Here is a 20,473-nt window from a genome sequence, read left to right as displayed (position 1 = left end):
TTTACTTGTGCTGCAAGCTAACACAGATCAGGTTTATTATGCGTGTGTGGGTGTGTTCTGCAGGTGTCTGAGGAATGATGTTCAAGTTTAGACAAACGCTGACGCTCGACTACGCAACGGCACAACGTCGCGACTCTGTCGACTAATCCCCTTCAGACAGATGGGTTCTAAGTTCCCCTCCCCACATTGTACAGACACAAGCACAGCACAGGCAACAGAGGGATGACCAGTGCGTGTGTGTGTGTGTGTGAGAGTGTGACATAGAAGTGGTAAGTATGCTACACTACAAGCATCTGCCACCGGCATGCTGGAACATGAGCAAGTATGAGAAAAGTGGCTTCACCGTGCTAATTACTGCTCCGATATCAGCTGAGTATGTACATGTGCGTGTGTGTGTTTTGTGGGTGTGGCTCATGGAAAGCATGTTGGTTTGGCTGCTCAACGACTTGTATTGACACTACAGTCAACCAGCTGGAGGTGCAGCATCAACAGAGATACAACAGAGTTATTGAAACCTCAGATATAAAAGGTCATTCTCTCATAGAAGAGAGCCACTCTCATGGACACTCACACTGGGTCCTGATTGTCAAAAACTATGAAAGAAATATTAAAGAATTGCAGCTTGTGTGATGTGAACATGTGGGTGAATTCCTATAACGTTTGCTTCAACTGTTCAGCCCAAACATAGTGTATAAATCAAGTAAGTAAAGTGAAAAGGTAAGTATTATTAAAGGCCATTGTTAATGCCTCCACATTATGTCCTTTATGTTGAGCTCATACCTCCAGGAATGTGTCTGAATGAGCTGCATGTTAAACAAAGAGAGGGAGCCAAGAGACATATGCCTCAAGTATAATAAAATATTCTTAAAGATATGAGTTTGTTGACCAGTTATTGGCCACCGTTATACCTCTATGGATGTTTTATTTCAAAAGGTTCGTGCTTTTATAAATTTAAATGTGCGAGTGAGTTGTGAATATACACCAACACTTCCATATATGCAGGTAAAACCAATGAAAATGGCACTTTTATACTGGCCCGATCATTGGTAATGAACTTCATGAAAGGAATTTAGTCCTCCAAGGTCATTTTCACACCTAACAGTCCGCTACACTCCAGTTTGCTTTCACACTTTCACACTTTAGTGAAAGGCACCAAACCTTTTGAATAACGTATTCCCCTTCTCGTCTGAGGCAGCGCTGCATCAAGAAATACTGAAGGTAATGTAAGGTCGAGACACTGAACAAGAAAACTGGCTGATCTGTTGGTTAACGCAGAACAACTTCGGTTTCCTCCACATAAGAGCAAAAACATGGAGCTGCATCAAATCCTATTGTTTTATACGATGCAAAAACGGACTCAGACATTTCTCCCGGATAACGTGTGTATGTTTTGGTTGCGTTTACCCAAAATGTCCTGCGTTGTTGTCCATCTCCTGCATTTGACCTCAGTTTTTAGGCAGACCAGAGTTCGCATCTTTCTTTCTCTTTAAATGTTTTTAGACTATAACTACACTGTTGTAGGGCTTTTCCATTCCGAAGAAAATGCTCAACTGACAATAAAAAAAAAACTTTCCAAAACCACCCACCACATTCCACTCTTTGTCTTACAAGTGCTAATGTCAGTTGAATCACTGGTTTCATTTGTCAGTCACAGGATTTGGAATGCATACTTCTCATTACTCCACGACCATTACCTGGAAAATTAAAAAAAACTATGGACTGGGAATCTGTCCAGGGTGTGACCCCACCTTTTGCCCCATGTCAGCTGAGATTGGCACAGCACCCCCCCATGACCCTCGTCGGGGATAATGTGGTAGAAGGTGGATGGATACCAGAAAGCAGACTTTGGACTTTTGCGGAAGAATCGTTCAATCACAGACAAGTGTTTGTAATGTCAGCTTCTTGATACCCTAACTCCTAAACGGTCGAATAACTGCCAGATATTGAAAGTTATCTTTGAAAAAGGGGACAGAAGCACTGAATGGAGATAGTCAAAAGGCCAGAGGTCTGTCAGAAGAACAGTAGGAGTTGTTAGCGTGGGTAGAAAAAAGTGACAGAAGGAGAGAAGAAATGGGAAAACTACAAATGATATGACAGATAAGGAGCAATGAGAAGTGCATGAGATCAAAAAGTGCACTTTGGGGCAAGCTGGGGATTGTTCTGTGTGGGAATGTAATATGAAGCAGAGCTTCTGAGCTGAAGAAACACACAAGAAGCTTCTGATGTCATTCGCACAAAACATCGACAGAAGTTTAAAAGGGCACACAGAAGTGGTTCCTGGAGCTCAAAGGTAGAAACAGATGCAGCCACTCACATGGACGCCAGCTGAACACACTTTCACAATTCACATATTTATATACCTCAGGCAGAATTTCAGACACACTGGTTATAGTTGGAAAATCTCACTGATCATGAAAAAAACCTTCACATTAAAAATCATGATGATGACTGAAAGGATCCAAATGGCTGTGTTCAAAGTCACATCCTCATAAATGTGACACACACATTCAGGGTTAGTTTTGACACTTGTAAATTGTTTGATAGTGCCTCTGGTTATTGTCTCTGTACAAATAGCCACTAGATTTCTTAGTTCTTGAAAGTCCACAGCACATAAACACTGAGTCATGGGGAAAGAAAATCGGCCAGGAAAAAACAAAACAAAACTACAAACTGTGGTTTCTTATGTGGTTTGGTTTCTCAAAACCTGTCACTGCAACAGCCCCTTAACAATATAGCCAACAGCACCAGGACTAGCCTAAAAACCTCTGGGAATAAGTAATTTGGACCACAACCAATAACAATATATTTGGAGAGGAGTCAGTAAAGTCCTATAAACACAACCATCTCTACTGCAGAGTGAGTGTGGGGGTTGGTCTCTGATGTTTTGGGCATGTGTGAGCAATAAGAGCACAGGCAATTTAGTCCAAACATGATGGCATAATTCATCTGGCAAGAAAATGGAGGACAATTTGCATTAATCAGCCCAGAAGCTACAATGACAACGACACAAAGACAAGTCAAACCTTTAGTGTTGACTCAACCTTCAGTCTAACCTTCCGTGTTGACACAACCAATACATATTGGTAAAAAAATGCAAAGAGGAGAACAGCCATGAAATTCTGTCACTCAATAGACAACGGAGATTTATCAGCATGTTATGCAGGAATTGTAAAGAGGTGGATGATGGTGAGACAGAGGGAGATTCTGGGTGTTGGTTTATAGAGAAGTGGGTCAGGGCAGTGAGGGCGGGGATGAGGAGGAGGAGGAGGAGACAGGTCAGCTGAGGGAGGGATGAGGAGGTAGCGGCGAATAGAGAGGCAACAGACCTCATAAGCTTCACTGGAAAACTTTCAGTCATTAATCTGATTAATGCACACATACAGTTTCCCTGCAGCCAGACCCCAGGGTCTATGACCTCCAACGTATCAAGCATATGGCAAACTACAAGAGTATATGCTTCATCTGCGTTCCAAGAGAGCGTTTCAGTTTGTAAGGGTATGCACCGGGGCCTGCAGCCTTCCAGCATCTATGAACAGAAGCACTTTGAGATATTAGATATTTGCTCCAGCTGCAGATATTCTGCCAACAGCTGGCTGGGTATCAGAGCCTGAGAGGCAGCTGTGAAATTACATGAACCTCACCATAACTACGTGTGCAAAATAACCATAGAGGAAATATAAAACACAAAGTGGCACTGTAGAAATGAGATAAAGTTTGATTGTTTCCAACCATGTCACAAACCACATCCCACCACAGTGAGCGCTTCAGCTGTGGATAAAGCTTCACTGAACTGCCAACAGGATGTGATTTCCCTGGATGTGCTCCCACACATGTTGTCACAAGAACCAGGTTAGCAAACACGCACACATATGACAGCAACAATACAAAAGAGGAAAAAGTACCCAATCAACACACACACACACACCCAACAGTGTCAAGGCAACACGCTTTCGACGAAAATGAAACCTGTTCTCGGTGCTGATGAACACAGCAACGCGACGACACAACAGTAAACTCAGCAACACGCTATCGAGTAACAATCTGTCTATGTTTTGTATTTGCGCTGCAGTGGAATTACATATTTGAGCAAAAACATTTGTTGTTACAAGCGCCTTAAATGTGAGGATTTGATGCTGATGACCAGCATACACATAATAGTCAACTGAATATTTCTGGGTCTGCGACAACAAACAAAAAACAAGACAGCCAGAGACATCCAATTTATCGATAGAAAAATATAATAGACATTTTTCAACGTTTACTGTAAATACAGATAAGAAACAACTACTTTTAGTGGCCGCAATTGCTGCCTCTATGTCTTCAAAAACATCACCTGATGTCTAACAACTGCATTATTTTCTCTGTTAATCGAGTACTTTTACTAATCGTAAAAAGTCAGAAAATGTTGAAAAATGACGATCAGTGTTAACTGGACATGGTGATGTTCTCAAATCATTAAAACTGTCTTGTTTTGTGGACAAAACAAGACAGTTTTAATGATGTCTTTGTTATATGGAGCAAAGAATTCAAAAAATATTCAGATTTAAGTATGAGATAGCTTGTTTTAATTATTGCAAAAACACTCAAATGGATGAATGGAGTATCAAAATAATCATTGCAGCCTGAAACTGCTCAGATTAATTCAAACAAGAGTTAGAGAGAGCTAGACATAATAATAATAACAAAGCTCAGTGATTAACACATTATATTTTGTTGGTTTAATTCAAACTGTCTGTTTGCTATGTACATTGGGTGTAACATACAGGAACCATGTAAATGCAGCTGGATAAACTGTGTGGTGATGAAGATGCAGGATTAGACACAGTTCATATACAACAGAAAATCACACAGGACATAAAACAATGCAGGCACTGTGGTAGAGCAGTGAGACAGCCACACTTACCTTAACAAGACAAAAACAGAGATGGACAGATGTCCAAGCAGAAGATGGCTTTTATCTCTGCGGGCCTGAGAAGGGACAAGCGGTGAGAGGAAGATTCCTCAGGAGCAGATGCAGCAGCAAAAGGAAAAACACAGAGAGATTTGTTAGACAGAGGTTCAGCCAGCAGCAGCAAGTGGTTAGATCCCTCAGCAGCCCGACAGTGTTGCCACCCGGCCCCCCGGGCCTGTTGCCAGTTATATGCCTCCATGCTGCCATGAGGGTGGCACATTCTGGGAGAGGAGGTGAAATGCCACACATGGAGCATGCTGTGGAAGGCTAATGAAAACGCCACGGACAGATCAGTGAGGTCAGAGCAGTCAACTCGCACCTCTAAATTTACCTGCTTTTGCAATGAGTTGTCAGGTTTTAAAAAAGTACAACATTATAGCGATTTTATAATCGGCGAGGTTACTTCAAATCATATTATAGACCCCGTTCAAACAGTTATCACATATTTTGTATAGCTTCTCAAACATATTTTTCTGTGCCACACTCATCACAAATTGACAAACAACCCAAATAAATCACTTACATATCTGTTAGTACGGTCCATTTAGGTTTCATAACCTATTAACCTGAACATTAACTCGAACTTGCAACACTGAAGTAAATCAGTGATTAATCGAGTGTAATGAAGAACCAGTCTCTGTCTCAAATCTATTTTTTTCCCTCTTGACAATATTGTCATGCTTACGGAAGATATCCGATCTTATAAATAGTTTTCCATTATTACATAATATAAGACAAATTTATATTCAATGCTATTTTCTCCTCAGCAAACACTACATATATGTTTGAATTTACAATATATGCCTCCATCAAGATCATCCTTGCCTTTTAAATAACACCGGGGTCATGATGTTTTCAGGCTTGTGTACACATCATGTTAACCTAAAGAAAAGAAGTTAACATGTCACGTGACCTGCTCTTGTGGTGACCTCACTCCTCTAACATCTGACAGCTACTGCAAAGGGTGACTAAATGTGTCTAAATGACACAAAACCCTTGTGATGAGTCTTAGAACAACAACAAAAACAAGCAAACTGTGGAGACACACAGATCCGACCAGAGTCAGAAAAAAAAAGGACAACTCAGCCTTGTTCCCACACACACAGCTGTTTCCCCAGCTCAACCAGAACCACATCAGTGAGGCTATGTTGGGCCACGGACGCCGCATCCAGCTCCCAGCTGCCCCAGCTCTGCACAGAAAACTACAGCATTCATGCAGCATGCATGCATGCATGCCCCAACTGGCTTGGCACAACCTGTTACACTTAAAATTAACCCAGAAGCTGCTTCCACTGTTGTTGAGTTTCGATTAATCTGCATGAAGCCTTTGTTAGATTTTCAAAAATGCTCCCCAGAAAACTCAGAACTTAATAAACACATGTTATATTCAAATGTTTCTGACTGCAGGTCTTTTTAGTGTTATACAAGTTGTCAAATCTTCTTGGTGCTTTTCAGGACACTGTGTTGCTACGACAGCAACTTTTCCACACAATCAAAAATAATTTTTCAAAAACAGACATGGACAAAATGTACATGGAACCCTTATTTAAAGACTTTTTTCATTCTTCAGGTGTTAATATTCAGAAAAGCACAAGCAGCGAAGCCGACCAACCAGAGGGTGGCTGTGGCTGACGGGCTAAGAAGGAGTTAACATTCTGCACTGACATATTTCATGTTTCCATGAAATTCCACTTGCCTTTCAGGATCTGAAGCCTACAAGCCAAAATGGGAGGGAGGAGGTTTCTGCCCTCCTGCCCCGCCTCCACAGTGGATCCTACCACAATACTGCAGCTTTGTAAGGAGACTCGTTAAACTCCCCCACAAGGATTTCTATTAACCAACAGAACGCTAGCTGTTTGGGCTTCGTATCTTCTGATGGAAGTGGTCAGAAATTATTTTTTGTGGGGATGGTGTCCATTCAAAAGTGCTGATGACAAAGAAAATGTACTACATGGGTCTCATTTTATTTCTACATGTGGAGCTGGTGTTGACAATAATTAACGAAAAGTCAGAGGAAAAAACCCAAGCCCAAGTGTTCGTATTTAAATTAGGGATGCACGATATTGAACTTTTTGACGATATATGAGGAGTGTTTGGGCCAATATCCGATACCGATATGTTTTTCCTTTTGCTCAACTGCAGAGGTAATTTACTCTCTTCAGTGGTTAAATTAGCATACTATTTTTCATACATGTTGCAGCAGGTGTGGGAATAAAAAATCTATATTGTGCAAAATAAATAGCTGTAGGGGGCGCTGGCACAGAAGTCAACATGATAGCAGATTTTTCAGACTATTATTCTAGTCATTAATCATATTAGCAGAGTGTTTGCCGATATTCAAAGCTAATATCTGCCGATACCGATATTGTGCGTCAAATATCGTGCATCCCTAATTTAAATATTGTAAAATGATGTGACTGTAATTATTCAAAAACAAAAATGACCATGACAAAACATCTTGAATAAGCCTGTATTTGCATTTTTTTGCTATGTGCCATTGATTGATTTAAAACCTTAAACTTACATCACACCATATTTGCGATTGGTTCATTTGTATTGTCAAACAAACACAGAATTCAAAAACTCTTCAGCATCGAAGACGCCAATGACGTCTATTGAAAGAAGAGAGTCGACTCTTGCTAGTTTCAGTGTTTACACAGTCCTAGAACACACTGTTCTGTGGGTCTGGGAACATCAGTCAAAATGCTGTAAAACGCTTGAAAATGGCTGTGCCAGTGCTTTTAAGTGTCACCATAACACCGATGTAAGCAAGGACAACATGAATGAAGAGTCAACGTGACAAAGAACAAGCCAATTCTGTGAACCACAACAAAACAAGGAGCTTGTACCTAAGTGAGGAGGAAACTGTTCTCTGACACCAATCATGGCAGTTTTGGATCTTACTGCACATGTGTTGTTCATTCTTTTTTTAAAGGAAGTCAAAAACAAAAAGTCATTTGCATTCTTAAATCAGACTCATCTGTTCTACTGTACAGATCTGCTCATCCTGTGGTTTAAATTCATGGCACCAGATCTACATCACTGCTGCAGGCCAAGCAAACAAAAAATGCTCACCCCCTAAAGTACAGTAACATTGCACAGTAACAGCATGTGTGGTCGTTTGGTTTTAGTCTAACCCAGAATCAAACTTTGAACTTAAACAAAACTTTGAACTTTGATTAAAAGTAGTTGACAAGGACACAGACTGAGAAAGGACTGTGGCAACGATGCTTCATAACTGAGCTTTGTTTGTTTTTGGCCTGTACTGGTCAAAAACAGCCAGGTGAAGCCTTAAAATGTGGTAAAAATGTAAAAGAGAATTATCCTCTCTCCTATAGAGTCATTCATACAGGATTTTGGTACATTGTAGTAAATAGGTACGTTATATGAATGAATGAATGAATGAATGAATGAAGCCACTGATATTTTTCATCCATTTTATAACTATATGCAATATTATTGTGAGCTATTGTAATGAAGGCTATTTTTAAACTACATCACTTAAGTACAGACAACTACAAATCAAGAACACATAAAAACAAGACAAGTTTATTTGAAAAGTAAGGGATATGTTTTCTATTGTTGTCAAAAGGTTGAAGATTTGTCAAATCTTGTTGACAGCCCCGATGTAAACCACACGGGACCAAGTCTGGATCAAACACCGCTTATCTAGATTACACGAAAGATTAGATTAGATACGATGCATTTTATTGATTTACGACTGATTATTTAAATGTTTACTTACAGGGATATATCACTGATCTGTTTCATGCAGAATGCATGAAGATATAAAACCACTACACAAAAATGTCATTCTATGCATTCAAAAGCACAAAATGCACCACCATATAGTACACACTGGAACAGGTTTGACAATCCATGATGTTTTGGATCGACAATAATCTTCACATATGTGACACTGTAATTTGAAGAATGTTAAGACTGTAAGTGAGATCTCAATTGTCCTTTCAAAACTGTAACTGGATAATAGGCACAGCGGCACGCATATGCATATTGGTGTGTCTCCAGACACAATTATCCCTAAATTGGAAGGGTTATGGTTAGGTTAGCACCTCACCACTACTACTAACCTAAACTGAGATCAGTGGTTAGTGATTGGATAGTTATGCCCAATGTAAAGCAGCATCTAGCTAATGTACACAGTACAGCCTGAGAAATGAAGTGTTTTGAACTAAAAGATTGTACAAAATTTGAGGTCATAACCCATTATTTATCAACTCTGTTATTTCACATAATTGGTCATTGTTTTATATGTTTGTTTTGGCCTTTTTACAATTCCATATAGAGTGTATTTTGAACTTAGAACTGATTACTTCATGTTCTGTGTTGTTTTTACATAGCTGTTGTTGTTGCCGTTATGAGCTTCCGGTTATCCGTTAATGAGTGCGTTTTTTATCGCGATAATATCGTATATGGTTTATAGTATTTATCATGTAATTCTAGCCTTTTATCACTACTTGTTGAATCGGCACTGTTTTTTAGCTAGCAGGGTGGTTCCGCAGTGGAAGTGTTCCGGGCACACGCAGGTGCAAACATGTGCTAGTAAACAGACAGGTGAGCTTCGTTCTTACCTGTTTTTTGTTCCGACCTGGAGGAACAAACCCGAACACCGTGCAGGAGCTGCGGCCTCTCTCCTCCTCCTCCTCACTCACCGGTTGTCGTATTTGGACAGTCAAAAGGGAAGGGAAAAGGCAGCGGTGATAATTATAATAATAATAGTCCTCGTTAAGCCTCCACAAACTGCGACATGTCGCCGGTTTACTCCGCAGTCACCGTCGGTCCCTGTTTTCACCAGGAGGTTCAGGATCAGTCCGCTTCTGCTGCTCCTCCTCTCGGTGACCAAGAAAACTTTTCACCGTGTCAAACGGGGGGGAAAAACAAACATGGGTGTTGAATTAAAGTGTTGCGTTTTGCTCAGAGGAGACTGAGAAGTTGTCCTCAGCTGGCGGATAAAAAAGGTGTCCTCCCCCCCTGCGAGTTACCGCCGTCTGTCCCTGTCTGTGCTGCTGTAATCAGATGCTGCTCGACACTATATCCATTCATCCTATTACACGGGTTAACCCTTTAGTGACGTCTCTGCGTGACTTGATGCTGCGTTCAGGGCACCGCAGGAAAAAAACATGTCATTTTTAATTGAGGAAAAAAATGCATCACAGTGGTAAAAGTCTTGTGCTTATTTAATTATTTCACTCAAGTATATGTTTAACTACGGAAGGGTATCATGGCCACATGAAAATATAAATAAACATAATACATACATCAAAAAAGCATGAATACTGAGATTAATTTTTTCAGAATTCTGAGAAAAAAGTCAGAATTCTGACATTCTTACATGTGGCCCTAATGCTCTTCCTAGCAGCCTTACTGACAATAACAAAGCTACAAAAAGATGCATAAATTGCAGATTAGATACACATTTTGTGCATAATTCACACACTTTTAAATGAGAATTGATAGCAGAAATTATTAATTATGTTTATTATTATTTTGTATGTATTAATTCAAAAAGGCACAAACTTTATTTATATAAAATGATCTGAATCAATCAAGTTGAGTTCACGCTTTGTTATGTTTTAAGAAAATGGACCAAGAATTATATATATATGTATATGTGTGTGTGTGTGTATTTATATATATATATATACATATATATATATGTATATATATACACACACAATTTGCAAATTTGATGGTACAAAACAATTTATGCTCTTTGACAAAGTCTATAACTATCTATTTATATTCTACTATGTATAAAAGTGTCAGTTCACATCATTTCTGTTCTTTATGGATGCTTTCATAACATTTTATACAATCACAACAAATGAAATCAACATTTAACCTGAATATTCACACTCGCAATATTATATATGATATATAATATAGAATATAGCTCTCTCTAAACAGAAACTCCAAAATATATTATTCTTACTGTCAACACACTTAACATTCAATGATTTTTTACATGAAAAAGCGCAATAACACATTCTAAAACAGATTTTTGCACTTATCTTCATGTTCATGAGGAGAAATATGAAAATCAGTTTTCCCTAGAAACAGCGCCATCCTCAGGAAAGCAACATAATTACAAAACAACATGGAGCTGTGGTGTAAGCAGTCTGGGGTAAACATGCAGAAATGTCTCTGATAGGTTTTCACAGAGAGAAAACACATATCTAATATCTGGTTTTATTCCTTAGTGATTGTGATTTTTGCAGTTTCAAACAAAGCTGGGAGGATAATATAAGAGCAACTCAGCCAAACTCCAGATGAGATTTCTTCTTGGTGTTTGTCCAAAGCCTGACACATGCCTGTTTTTAGTCTTATTTAAACATCTAATAGACTTTTTCTGTCAAAAGGTTTTATTTAAAAAATACTTTTGTTCCCAATAAGGTAAGTCTAAAGTTGTTGTTTTTTTACCTTTATCGTCCATCTTATTTGATACATTTCTTTCATAAATTCAGTCATAAAGGACGTTTCAGCAGGATGAAGGCAGTTGGTGCTTTGGGGCAATAACAAACTGGTCCCATCAGATGAGTCTGTGAGTGACTCCTCTTCTTTCTCCTCCTCTCAACACTGTCACCGATCCTCTACGAGCAGCGTCCTGAAGTTCTTCAGCTCTCGGATGCTCGTGGAAATTCTGCGAGAGAATGAAAAAAGGAGGTGTACATTCATTCACTCGCTCATCATCTACCACTTTATCCTCCATATGAAGATCACAGGACAGGTTACCAGTCCATCACATGGCCACACAGCGACAAACAACCATTCACTCTCACATTCACACTTACGGTCAATTTAGAGTGTCCAATTTGCCTAATCCCCATATTGCATGTTTTTAAAGTGTGGGAGGAAACCGAAATTACAGAGGTTTTAGTAAAGAGATGTCTCTGCGTTCTCTCTTTTGGCACAGCTTGGCACCATCTGTGCCATTTGAGATTTCTTAGGTACCAAATTATTAAAACTCATGTAATATTATTTACATGTCACTATTGGTCTAAAGAGAATGTTTTTTTCCGCTCCTGCTGGTTTGATCCATCAGTGTTTTAACTGTGTTTCGTGAACTTAAGAATTATTTCTGTGGGTATGCAGCATGTCGGTGTTTGTTGAAGTTAGATATGGTTTTATGATGCTTTTTTTCGCTGCGTGTGACACTGCCCCCGGTCCTGGGGGCAACTGTGAAGGAGAGGTTAACTAAGTCCCTGCAGGATCAGGTTTAGGTCTAGATCATAGTATAACATTTTTTTTTACAAATCATCACATAATGACAACGGACCCTCACCTTCCAAAGGCATTGAGCAGGGAGACGATCTCCTGCCGGCTGAGCTGGAAACTAGGTCGCTGTTTGCCTGAAGTGGGCAGAGCTTCAATCTGGCGCTCTGAAAACAAAATCTTCAGTGCTGTGCCTAATCCTTGAGTCTGACGCCAAGAGAAAGAAAAAAGGAGAGAGAAATTGAAAATGTGAAGGTACATTTTATAACAGGACACACTAAATGCACATTTGCTTTTATTTTTATTAAAGGCGCCATATGTAAGCATGTAGACAAAAATGGTTACTACATTCATATTCAAAATACCGAGGTCTTTTAGGTTTCGTTTTCTCTGCCATTGTAGCTCAGACGTAACTGGCAACCTGTGGTTGCTCGGCAGCTGAGACTCTACTGACTGCAATGATTGGTAGACGGCGGTAGGTGGCGCCACATGTCAAAACATGATTTCAAAACAAAAGCATGATTTGCGGTCCGCAAAATATTTTTTTAATGCGAATATTTTGGCTGTACTGTTGTTGTTGGTGAGTTCAGTTTGTTATATGAACATTATTCCTGAGTCTCTGTGAAATATTAGGAGGATTTTATGGCCAGTTGCTTTAGATTTATTACATAATGCACCTTTAAACTTTTGTGGTTATCAGCCAGGTGGTTGTTAAATCATCATATTTTAAATCTCATGGGCTGTAGCAGCAGGCAACTGAAGACAAGCAAAGTCCAAAACATAGATTTAAAACACTCTACAGCAGATTCAGGAGTAGTTTACATTTTTCTTACTTTATATCATTATGGTGAGTTGTTGCTTAAAAGCAAGAATAAGGGGATGTTTGTTTGCAGTTTGGACTGTAATGTCCCCTGAGATATATGTGTGACTTGGTATGCTCAAGGACGTCCGCACACTCACCTGCAGTTTTCCCCACAGTCGACATTTGAAGCAGCCGACGCAGTCCATGATCCTAGAGATGTTGAGGAATGACAGCCTGATGTCCTCCTGATGTTTAACATAGAATCAACATCTTAAACTTCTTCACCGGTTTAAAACAAACCATGCATTGAACTTTGACCACCACATTTTCACCACGTTATCCAGGACGAGTCCAACTTTGAGTGTTTTCGTCTATACCCAGATGATTGGGTAACGACTGAATATTACAGATTTACTACAGATATAATTGTGGAGTGAATCAGTTATTTGTTTTTTTGTGAAAAAGTGAAAGCAAAATTTGAAATTTGAACAAAAAAAGAAGGAAGAAAAAATATTTAAAAGAAGATTTTGATTTTAAAAAAGTATCTTTACCTGACACAACATGATCACAAAGCACTGAGACAGCTGTACCTGAAATCTTTTTCTTAGCAGGAAACATAAAATGACCGCTGACCTTGAGTTTGGCTGCTTCATTTTCATCACCCGCAAACAGGGAAGTTTCATCAAAGTGTAGAGGGAAAGATCTGAAAGGGGAGAGGAAGGTCACAACTACAGTACTATGGCAACAACACCAGAAACACCAACAATGAGAAATTAGTAATCAAAATGTATATTGTAGCACTTCAGCTTTAGTGTTAAAAAATCATATTACATACCTGTAACTGACTGTAATGTAATACCAAAAACTATTACTGTTAATGTACCCGGCCTCAGACTGACCTTGTCAGCTGCAGGACCTGCAGCAGCAGGTCTTTGTGCTCCTGGTCCTGTTTGGTTCTCCCAGTGTACAGCTGGAAGGACGACTGCTGGAAGAATGGCAGCGCTTTGGCCAGCGCCCGCAGCTCGATCAAGTACAGGAAGTAGAGGTTGCGGAGCCTCTTGGGGCCCTCGCCTGCTGTCAGCTCCTCATCGAAGCGCTGCCTGAACTCGGTAACATTGTGACCCCACTTCTGAAACCAGCTGTCTGTGGGCAAAAGTGGTAGGATTTTTACAACTGGAAATAACTGAGCCACAGATTCATTTAAAGGAGTCATATTATACCCTATTTTTCCAAGTTAACCTAGTTCCCTCGTATCCTAAACTCAAGGGACAGGAAATGACATCAGACACAGAGGCTACTGGGAGCTAACTGCAGTTAGCATTTGGAAAAGTGATCATTTGTAGGCTCTAGCAGGCACATTGCTGTCATATATAACATGTATCCAATGGACAGATAAATCCTCTGAGGCTGGAAGTTTGTGTAGAACTCTGTGCTGCACTGTGGAGCCAAGAATAGAACTTTTAGCGGACTTCCAGTTTTCGCCTGCACTCTTGCGTGTTTTACGGACAAAGCGGAGCTCTGCGAGACAACATTTCCAGGAATTTAGCGCACTGTGACGTCCCAATGAGCGCGGAAGTCAACATCGCGTGTTTTATCTCCTGTACTTTGACTGAGGAGGACCACAAAAACATGAGTGAGTCATCTTTTTTCACACTTTGCCAACTGACAGGGCCTCCAGAGTCCCAAATATAAGTATTTAAATGATTAAAAAGTTGATTTTGCATAATATGTCCCCTTTAATTATTTTTTAAGACAGAGAATAGAATAGAATATTCTTTACTGTTTGTGTGCAGGTGTTCGTGTCTCACCTTCCAGGAGGTACCTGGCGCTCAGGTGTATGTTGATGCTGGCGTGGAGGCCAGAGATGAGGCGGTAGAAGGCTCTCTTCTCCACACACTGACCTGAGAGAAAAAAAAGAGAAACAGAGCAGAGATGACTACAAAAACACATCAACAGCAGAGTCTCTCTCTATCAATCATCTTCAGGTGAAATATCCGCTCACCTTGCAGCCAACTGTAGAAGGTCCTCACTGTAACATAAAACAAATGGTACCAGACAAAAAACAACAATAAATGAGTGTCCAGGTCATTGTGATGCAAAGTCAAGTAAACATCTCTTACCTTCACCTCCTGAGATACTATGGAAGGGGTCAGAAGTGAGTGGTCGCTTGACAGTGTATGGTCTGTGAGGAAACATGAAGGAAGAGGGTTTCAGATTCTGTCTTTCTCACCCAAGTACAGCACAACTCCTTGTATAAAGTTGTATCATCTGCATAAAAGTATAACTCTAAATGTCTTCAGGTTGAACAAATAAACAATAAACCACCTATCCAAGTACTAATATGTGTGTTTGTATTATATTTGTCTGCATTTACTTGAAGCAGTTCTCTTCATAGATATTATTCCAGATGTGCCAGGCCTCAGGTCCTCTGTAGCCCGTGAAGCGCTCGGGGTTCAGCAGCAGGTCGACGTACTGTGAGTCTGGAGACTCCTCATCTGAGAAACAGAAATGCTTCAGTCAGTCAGTGAGCAGGAAGTCACCTTTTATCAGCCAAGTTTGACTTGAAACAAGGTTAAAAAAAACCCATCCTTCCTGGAGGAGAGCATACATGAACCACAAAACCTGTGCTGAGAAATCTAAATACAAGACAGATTTCATCACAGTACATTTTCCTGTAGATACAAGTAAATACTAAAATATTCACTATCCTTTACAATATGTGTCTAAAACATCTACGTCTGGTTTTAAGTGCATTACAATACAACAATTTTGTGATAATCAATATACTGCAAGACAAACATATGGCGATACATCACTGAAGAAAATGTAACGTTTGTGAAAAGTTAAAAGTGCAGTGTTTCTCTATTTATTCGTCACATAGAGAACAAAGTACGGAAGACTCAACACAAGTGCAAAAGTGGCAACAGGAAGTCAGCAGTTGTGGGTTGTTGTTGTTTTTTTTAATAGTATGTCCGGGGCAGTGCTACTGGCTTCATTTTTAATATTTTGAGTACCAGCACTTACAGTACACAGTAGAAGTACTCCATACTACTTATGCATGAAGTATACTTAGTCCAATAAACTTGAAACCATAAACTACTAATAAAAATGCTGGTATTAATTATTTTCAATGCCATAAAATAATACGGGGAAACTTGCATTGTTCGAGCAGGCAAAAATCTAACCCTAACCCAAAAGGTTAACGCACGTTAATGGCGTTAACGAATGACACATTTCCATGACGACTGACCGGAAAAATAGAGAATGACGTCATGTTTACGTGCCGCGACACTGGAGTACAGGCACCGTTTACCAGTTAGCTCGGTTAGCTGCATTAGCTCCTTTTAGCGCCGTTAGCACGCCTACAGTCAAACTGGAGCGGTCTGTTTATTAAACGAAAAGAGCAGCGCTACAAATAACCAGCATACCTGTGTACTGCGTATGCGTGCCTCTGTTTTTAAAAGTTTAGCGTTACTTTAGAGACTCATTTCAACAATCCGGAGTCACGTAAACATGACGTCATGCATCTTTTCCTGGTCAGTCGTCATGGAAACGCATCGTGCATAAACGTTGACGCCATTAAACGCCGTTGGCGCCGTTAAACGCAGTTGACGCCTTAACGTTTGACAGCACTAATATTTATATATTATACGACGATATATCACCAAATATATATATTTTGACCCACCCCTATTTTCAATGTACTGTCACATTCCCACATTTCTTCCTGGAAACTTGGAGCTGCATGATGTAGTGAACAGCAGCAGCTGTGACTGAACATGTTGACAGCTGTTTAGGGAAGCACTTGATTTGCTTTGTGTTCTCTTGGTGGAGCATGTATTTTCAACATCACGACAATCACGTTCAAGAGAAGCCAAAGTTATGATCATGATTGACATATTATTGTGCAGTACCACTGAACGACCAGTAGAGTCCAGTCCAAATGTTCAACTTTTCAGTCTGTGTTTTCAGCCATAGTCCAACTGTATGTAGCTGTCTTGTTTTAGGTGACAGGCTTAATCAGTTTTGTACAAACTATTTTGACAATCGATTTGTTTTTACTAAAAAGTTAAACAGTAAAGCTTGAATTTTTAAAGCGGAACTCGACCAGAAGTTCCAATTAACGCTGTTTTTTAGTGTGTATCTGCGTCATTATCCGGGCACATCCGGTTGCGTACATTGAACCGCAGAAGAAGAATAACGTCCGTTGTGGAGGTGTTTCACGAGCGACAGTGTCTTCTGACTCTGGGTCTGACTCCGGGTCAAAGTCATAAAAGGGACTGCGGCAGGGAGTCCTGAAGAAACTATTTTTAAACACTGTTAAAACAATGTTCTGATAATGAGGAGCAGTGCATCCACCGTTCCAGAGGGGGGAGCTGTGCTTCTGAGAGCGGATGTGCTGAATAGTACTGGCCAATCACAAGACTGTCTTCTGGGGGTCAGAGTTCACTCTGAAACACCGCGGCTGACGAACAGCGTCAGAAAAGAGGATTTCAATCGGCTCGTTTACAGCAACTAGGAGGTTTTTGACCATAAAAACAAGTTAATATATGTAAGTAGACCTCCATAACTAACATTTATGTGCAACAGGACCACTCTATGTGACCTTTAATTAATATGCACTGCACTGTACCGTCAGCCACACAGAAGCGCTCTGCATCATCGTCATGTTTGCTCCAGTCACGCAGAGCCTCTCGCGTCTCTTCGCTGGAAAAAGAAGCAAGAAGTGCGTTAACTTCACTTTCTCCAGTGTAGTCATATACACATATAAAAGTGACTTCTTTGTTCTGCCTCTTATGTTGAAAATGAGTGAACTTTTATCATCTTCTATGAAAAGGCTCACCTTAAAGACACGTCCACAGCTCCAAGTTGCTGCGTCCTCTCGCAGTCATCCTGCTGTGTGTTTGCTTCTTCTGAATACTGAACACACACACACACACACACACCCACACACACCCCCACACACAAAGACCATAATGATGAGGCATCATAGCAGGGTGGGAAACACCAAAATGCCAGGGACAGCTGATACTGTATGTAAATGACTCACCTTATTATGGGGTGCTGATCTAATCCCCTCTGGCACCTCGTTCTGTAAAGACAGTTTTAATTACGCTGTTGTTTTGTTGACTTTGCACCAGAACAACCTGCACATACATGAGTAAATGTGTGCAAATAGATTCTTAATATCTTTCTGCCAGCTCAGGGACACATACACATATTGTAAAAGGTAAAATGAGGAACTCACGGGGGAGCAGGGTTTCACAGCACAGTCCCTCAGACCACAGTGACTAGTGACTGTCCAGAAAGGACATGGCTTATTCAGGTTCACCTGCGGAGAATCCAGACACAATCATCAGCAACAGATCTGTTACTCTGTGAGTATAACTGTGTGTTTCTGTGTGTGTGTAGCTGGTAATCCTTATATTGTGGGGACCTAAACCTGTTTACACAGTTACATTATGAGGTCTTCCTTATGGGGATAAAAATGAAGTCCCCATAATGTAACTTACTATATTTTAAGATGAAGACATGTTTAGGTTAGGTTAAGGTTAGTAGTAATTATAGTAAAGAACTCATATTATACCCCATTTTTACAAGTTAACCTAGTTCCCTGGTGTCCTAATGAACATGTCTGTGACATGCTTTGGTCAAAATACCTTAAGGATGAAGCACCACAGCAGTTCAATCACCCTGCCAAAACAGCCCTGTTCAGAACGCTCTGTTTTGAGTATCTGTCTCTTTAAATGCAGACACAAGAAACAATGTCAGCGTCACTGAGGCTCCAGCAGCTAACAGAAAGTTAGAATTAGGAAAAGCCATCATTTGCAGACTCTAGCCGGCACATTGCCGTCATATATAAAATGTGTCCAGTGGACATGTAAATCCTCTGAGGCTGGAGGTTTCAGGTCACAATGCGTGCAGAAGTCAGCATTGCGTGTTTTATCTCCTGTACTTAGACTGAGGAGGACCACAAAAACATGAGTGAGTCATCTTTTTTCACACTTTGCCTACTCATAGGGCCTCCAGAGTCCCAAATATAAGTATTAAAATGATTAAAAAGTTGATTTTGCATAATATGCCCCCTTTAAGGTTAGAGTAAGTCTCCAGGAAACTAATGTAAGTCAATGCAATGTCCTCTGAAGTCATGGAAACCAGTGTGTGTGTGTTGTACATCAGCTCACCTTGTAGAACCTGAAATAATCAGACTCCAAAAGTTTTTGTAGTTTGGGAAAAAGCCGTTCGTTGTTGAAGCCATCGATGGTCTCCACATCACACGCACAGTCGTCCAGGTTGCCCGTGACCTGGGTTTTAAAAACAAATACCGTTAATTTATCTGTGCATTTTATAAAAACAAGTGGTGTCTGTATCTACATACACTGACACACGGGTGCACGGAAAACGAATGGATGTTAATGTGAAGGTGTTTGCATTTATTAGCATGTTAATGTATGTAAATGAAAGCCAAATGTATGCATTTAATGAGATAAGATTAATTCCTTCCGTCTGTCACGTTAATAGTGCGACCATGTTGCCTTCATTCTCAGGACACACCTGTTTGAGGTTTTATAACATCTTACATTTTCTATGAATATTGAGATTTAAAAAAATAACACATATTTTTCAAATAGCCTCCATGTCATGTGACCCACCAACTCCAAACCTTCATTTTATAGTATATTCATAATTTACTGACTGATAAACGATCACTTTGTCTTGGAGTTTGATGACATATATTACACATTCATATATAAAGTATAAACTTTGCTTTTTATAAACTCAATCTCTTCTATTTCAAGTGATCACTGATTCTAACCTACGCCAAATTATCATAGCATAGCAATATCTCTGTGTACTGAGTTTTTGTGCTGCTTTTTATTTATTTATACAGAAATAATAAGGTCAATGCATCAATATTTTTCTTATCAGGCTCCAGTTATTCACACAACTGATGATTCAGCCGATGATTAAACAAAAAAGAGGTCTGATGTCAATCATTAACTAGGACTCATTGGAATCATGAGACCAAAATGCTTATTTTATAGTCGATTCTTGCATATTCTGCTCTGTTCTGTTTACACATAGAGTTCATACCAATGGTGCTGACAGCTATTATCATATTTACAATGTCAAATCATACTGTAGATTTACTGATGTGTTTATTCGAAGAGATCATAACAGTTCCCCATAGTTCAGGAGTGTTTAAAAACAGAAACACCACAATAAAAAGTACAGACACGTCGTTGTTGACAGAAAACATAGGTAATAATAATAATAATAATAATAATAATAATAAAAACATGTCGCTCCTCACCTGACAGAAACATCTGCCGTCTGCAGATCTGGACACCAGGAGCAGGAGGAGCAGGAGGAGGAGGAGGGAGGAGGAGAAGAAGAAGAGCACCGGCTTCATAACGATCGCTCCTGTAAACAACAGTCTCACCAACAGTGTAACACAGTAACAGCTGCTCACTCTCTCACACACA

The 20,473-nt window shown here is 39.9% G+C and overlaps 2 protein-coding genes across 3 annotated transcripts in view; both read right to left on the bottom strand.

Annotated features, from left to right (window-relative positions):
- The window catches only part of pacsin3 (protein kinase C and casein kinase substrate in neurons 3), a 28,571-nt gene extending 18,886 nt beyond the window's left edge, over window positions 1–9,685 (bottom strand). For both annotated transcript variants that reach the window (XM_083901186.1, XM_083901187.1), the window contains exon 1: window positions 9,544–9,685. The gene's annotated coding sequence lies outside the window, so the exon portion shown is untranslated. The remainder of the gene's footprint in view (window positions 1–9,543) is intronic.
- Window positions 9,686–10,544: 859 nt separating this feature from the next.
- Window positions 10,545–20,473, bottom strand: ero1a (endoplasmic reticulum oxidoreductase 1 alpha). The gene is made up of 15 exons (XM_083900443.1): window positions 20,302–20,473; window positions 19,172–19,291; window positions 18,235–18,318; window positions 18,037–18,078; window positions 17,830–17,906; window positions 17,620–17,693; window positions 15,361–15,481; window positions 15,107–15,168; window positions 14,989–15,015; window positions 14,795–14,887; window positions 13,886–14,129; window positions 13,620–13,689; window positions 13,145–13,231; window positions 12,255–12,391; window positions 10,545–11,612 (listed from the first exon to the last, which is right to left on the bottom strand). The coding sequence occupies exons 1-15, from the start codon at window positions 20,398–20,400 to the stop codon at window positions 11,552–11,554; spliced, it is 1,398 nt and encodes a 465-aa protein (XP_083756569.1). The 5' UTR covers window positions 20,401–20,473; the 3' UTR covers window positions 10,545–11,551.

Source organism: Microchirus variegatus (genome assembly GCF_963457635.1).
Source record: "Microchirus variegatus genome assembly, chromosome: 14".
Taxonomy (NCBI): Eukaryota; Metazoa; Chordata; class Actinopteri; order Pleuronectiformes; family Soleidae; genus Microchirus; species Microchirus variegatus.
Note: the sequence above shows the minus strand (reverse complement) of the source record. Positions and strands in the feature narration are given on the sequence as shown.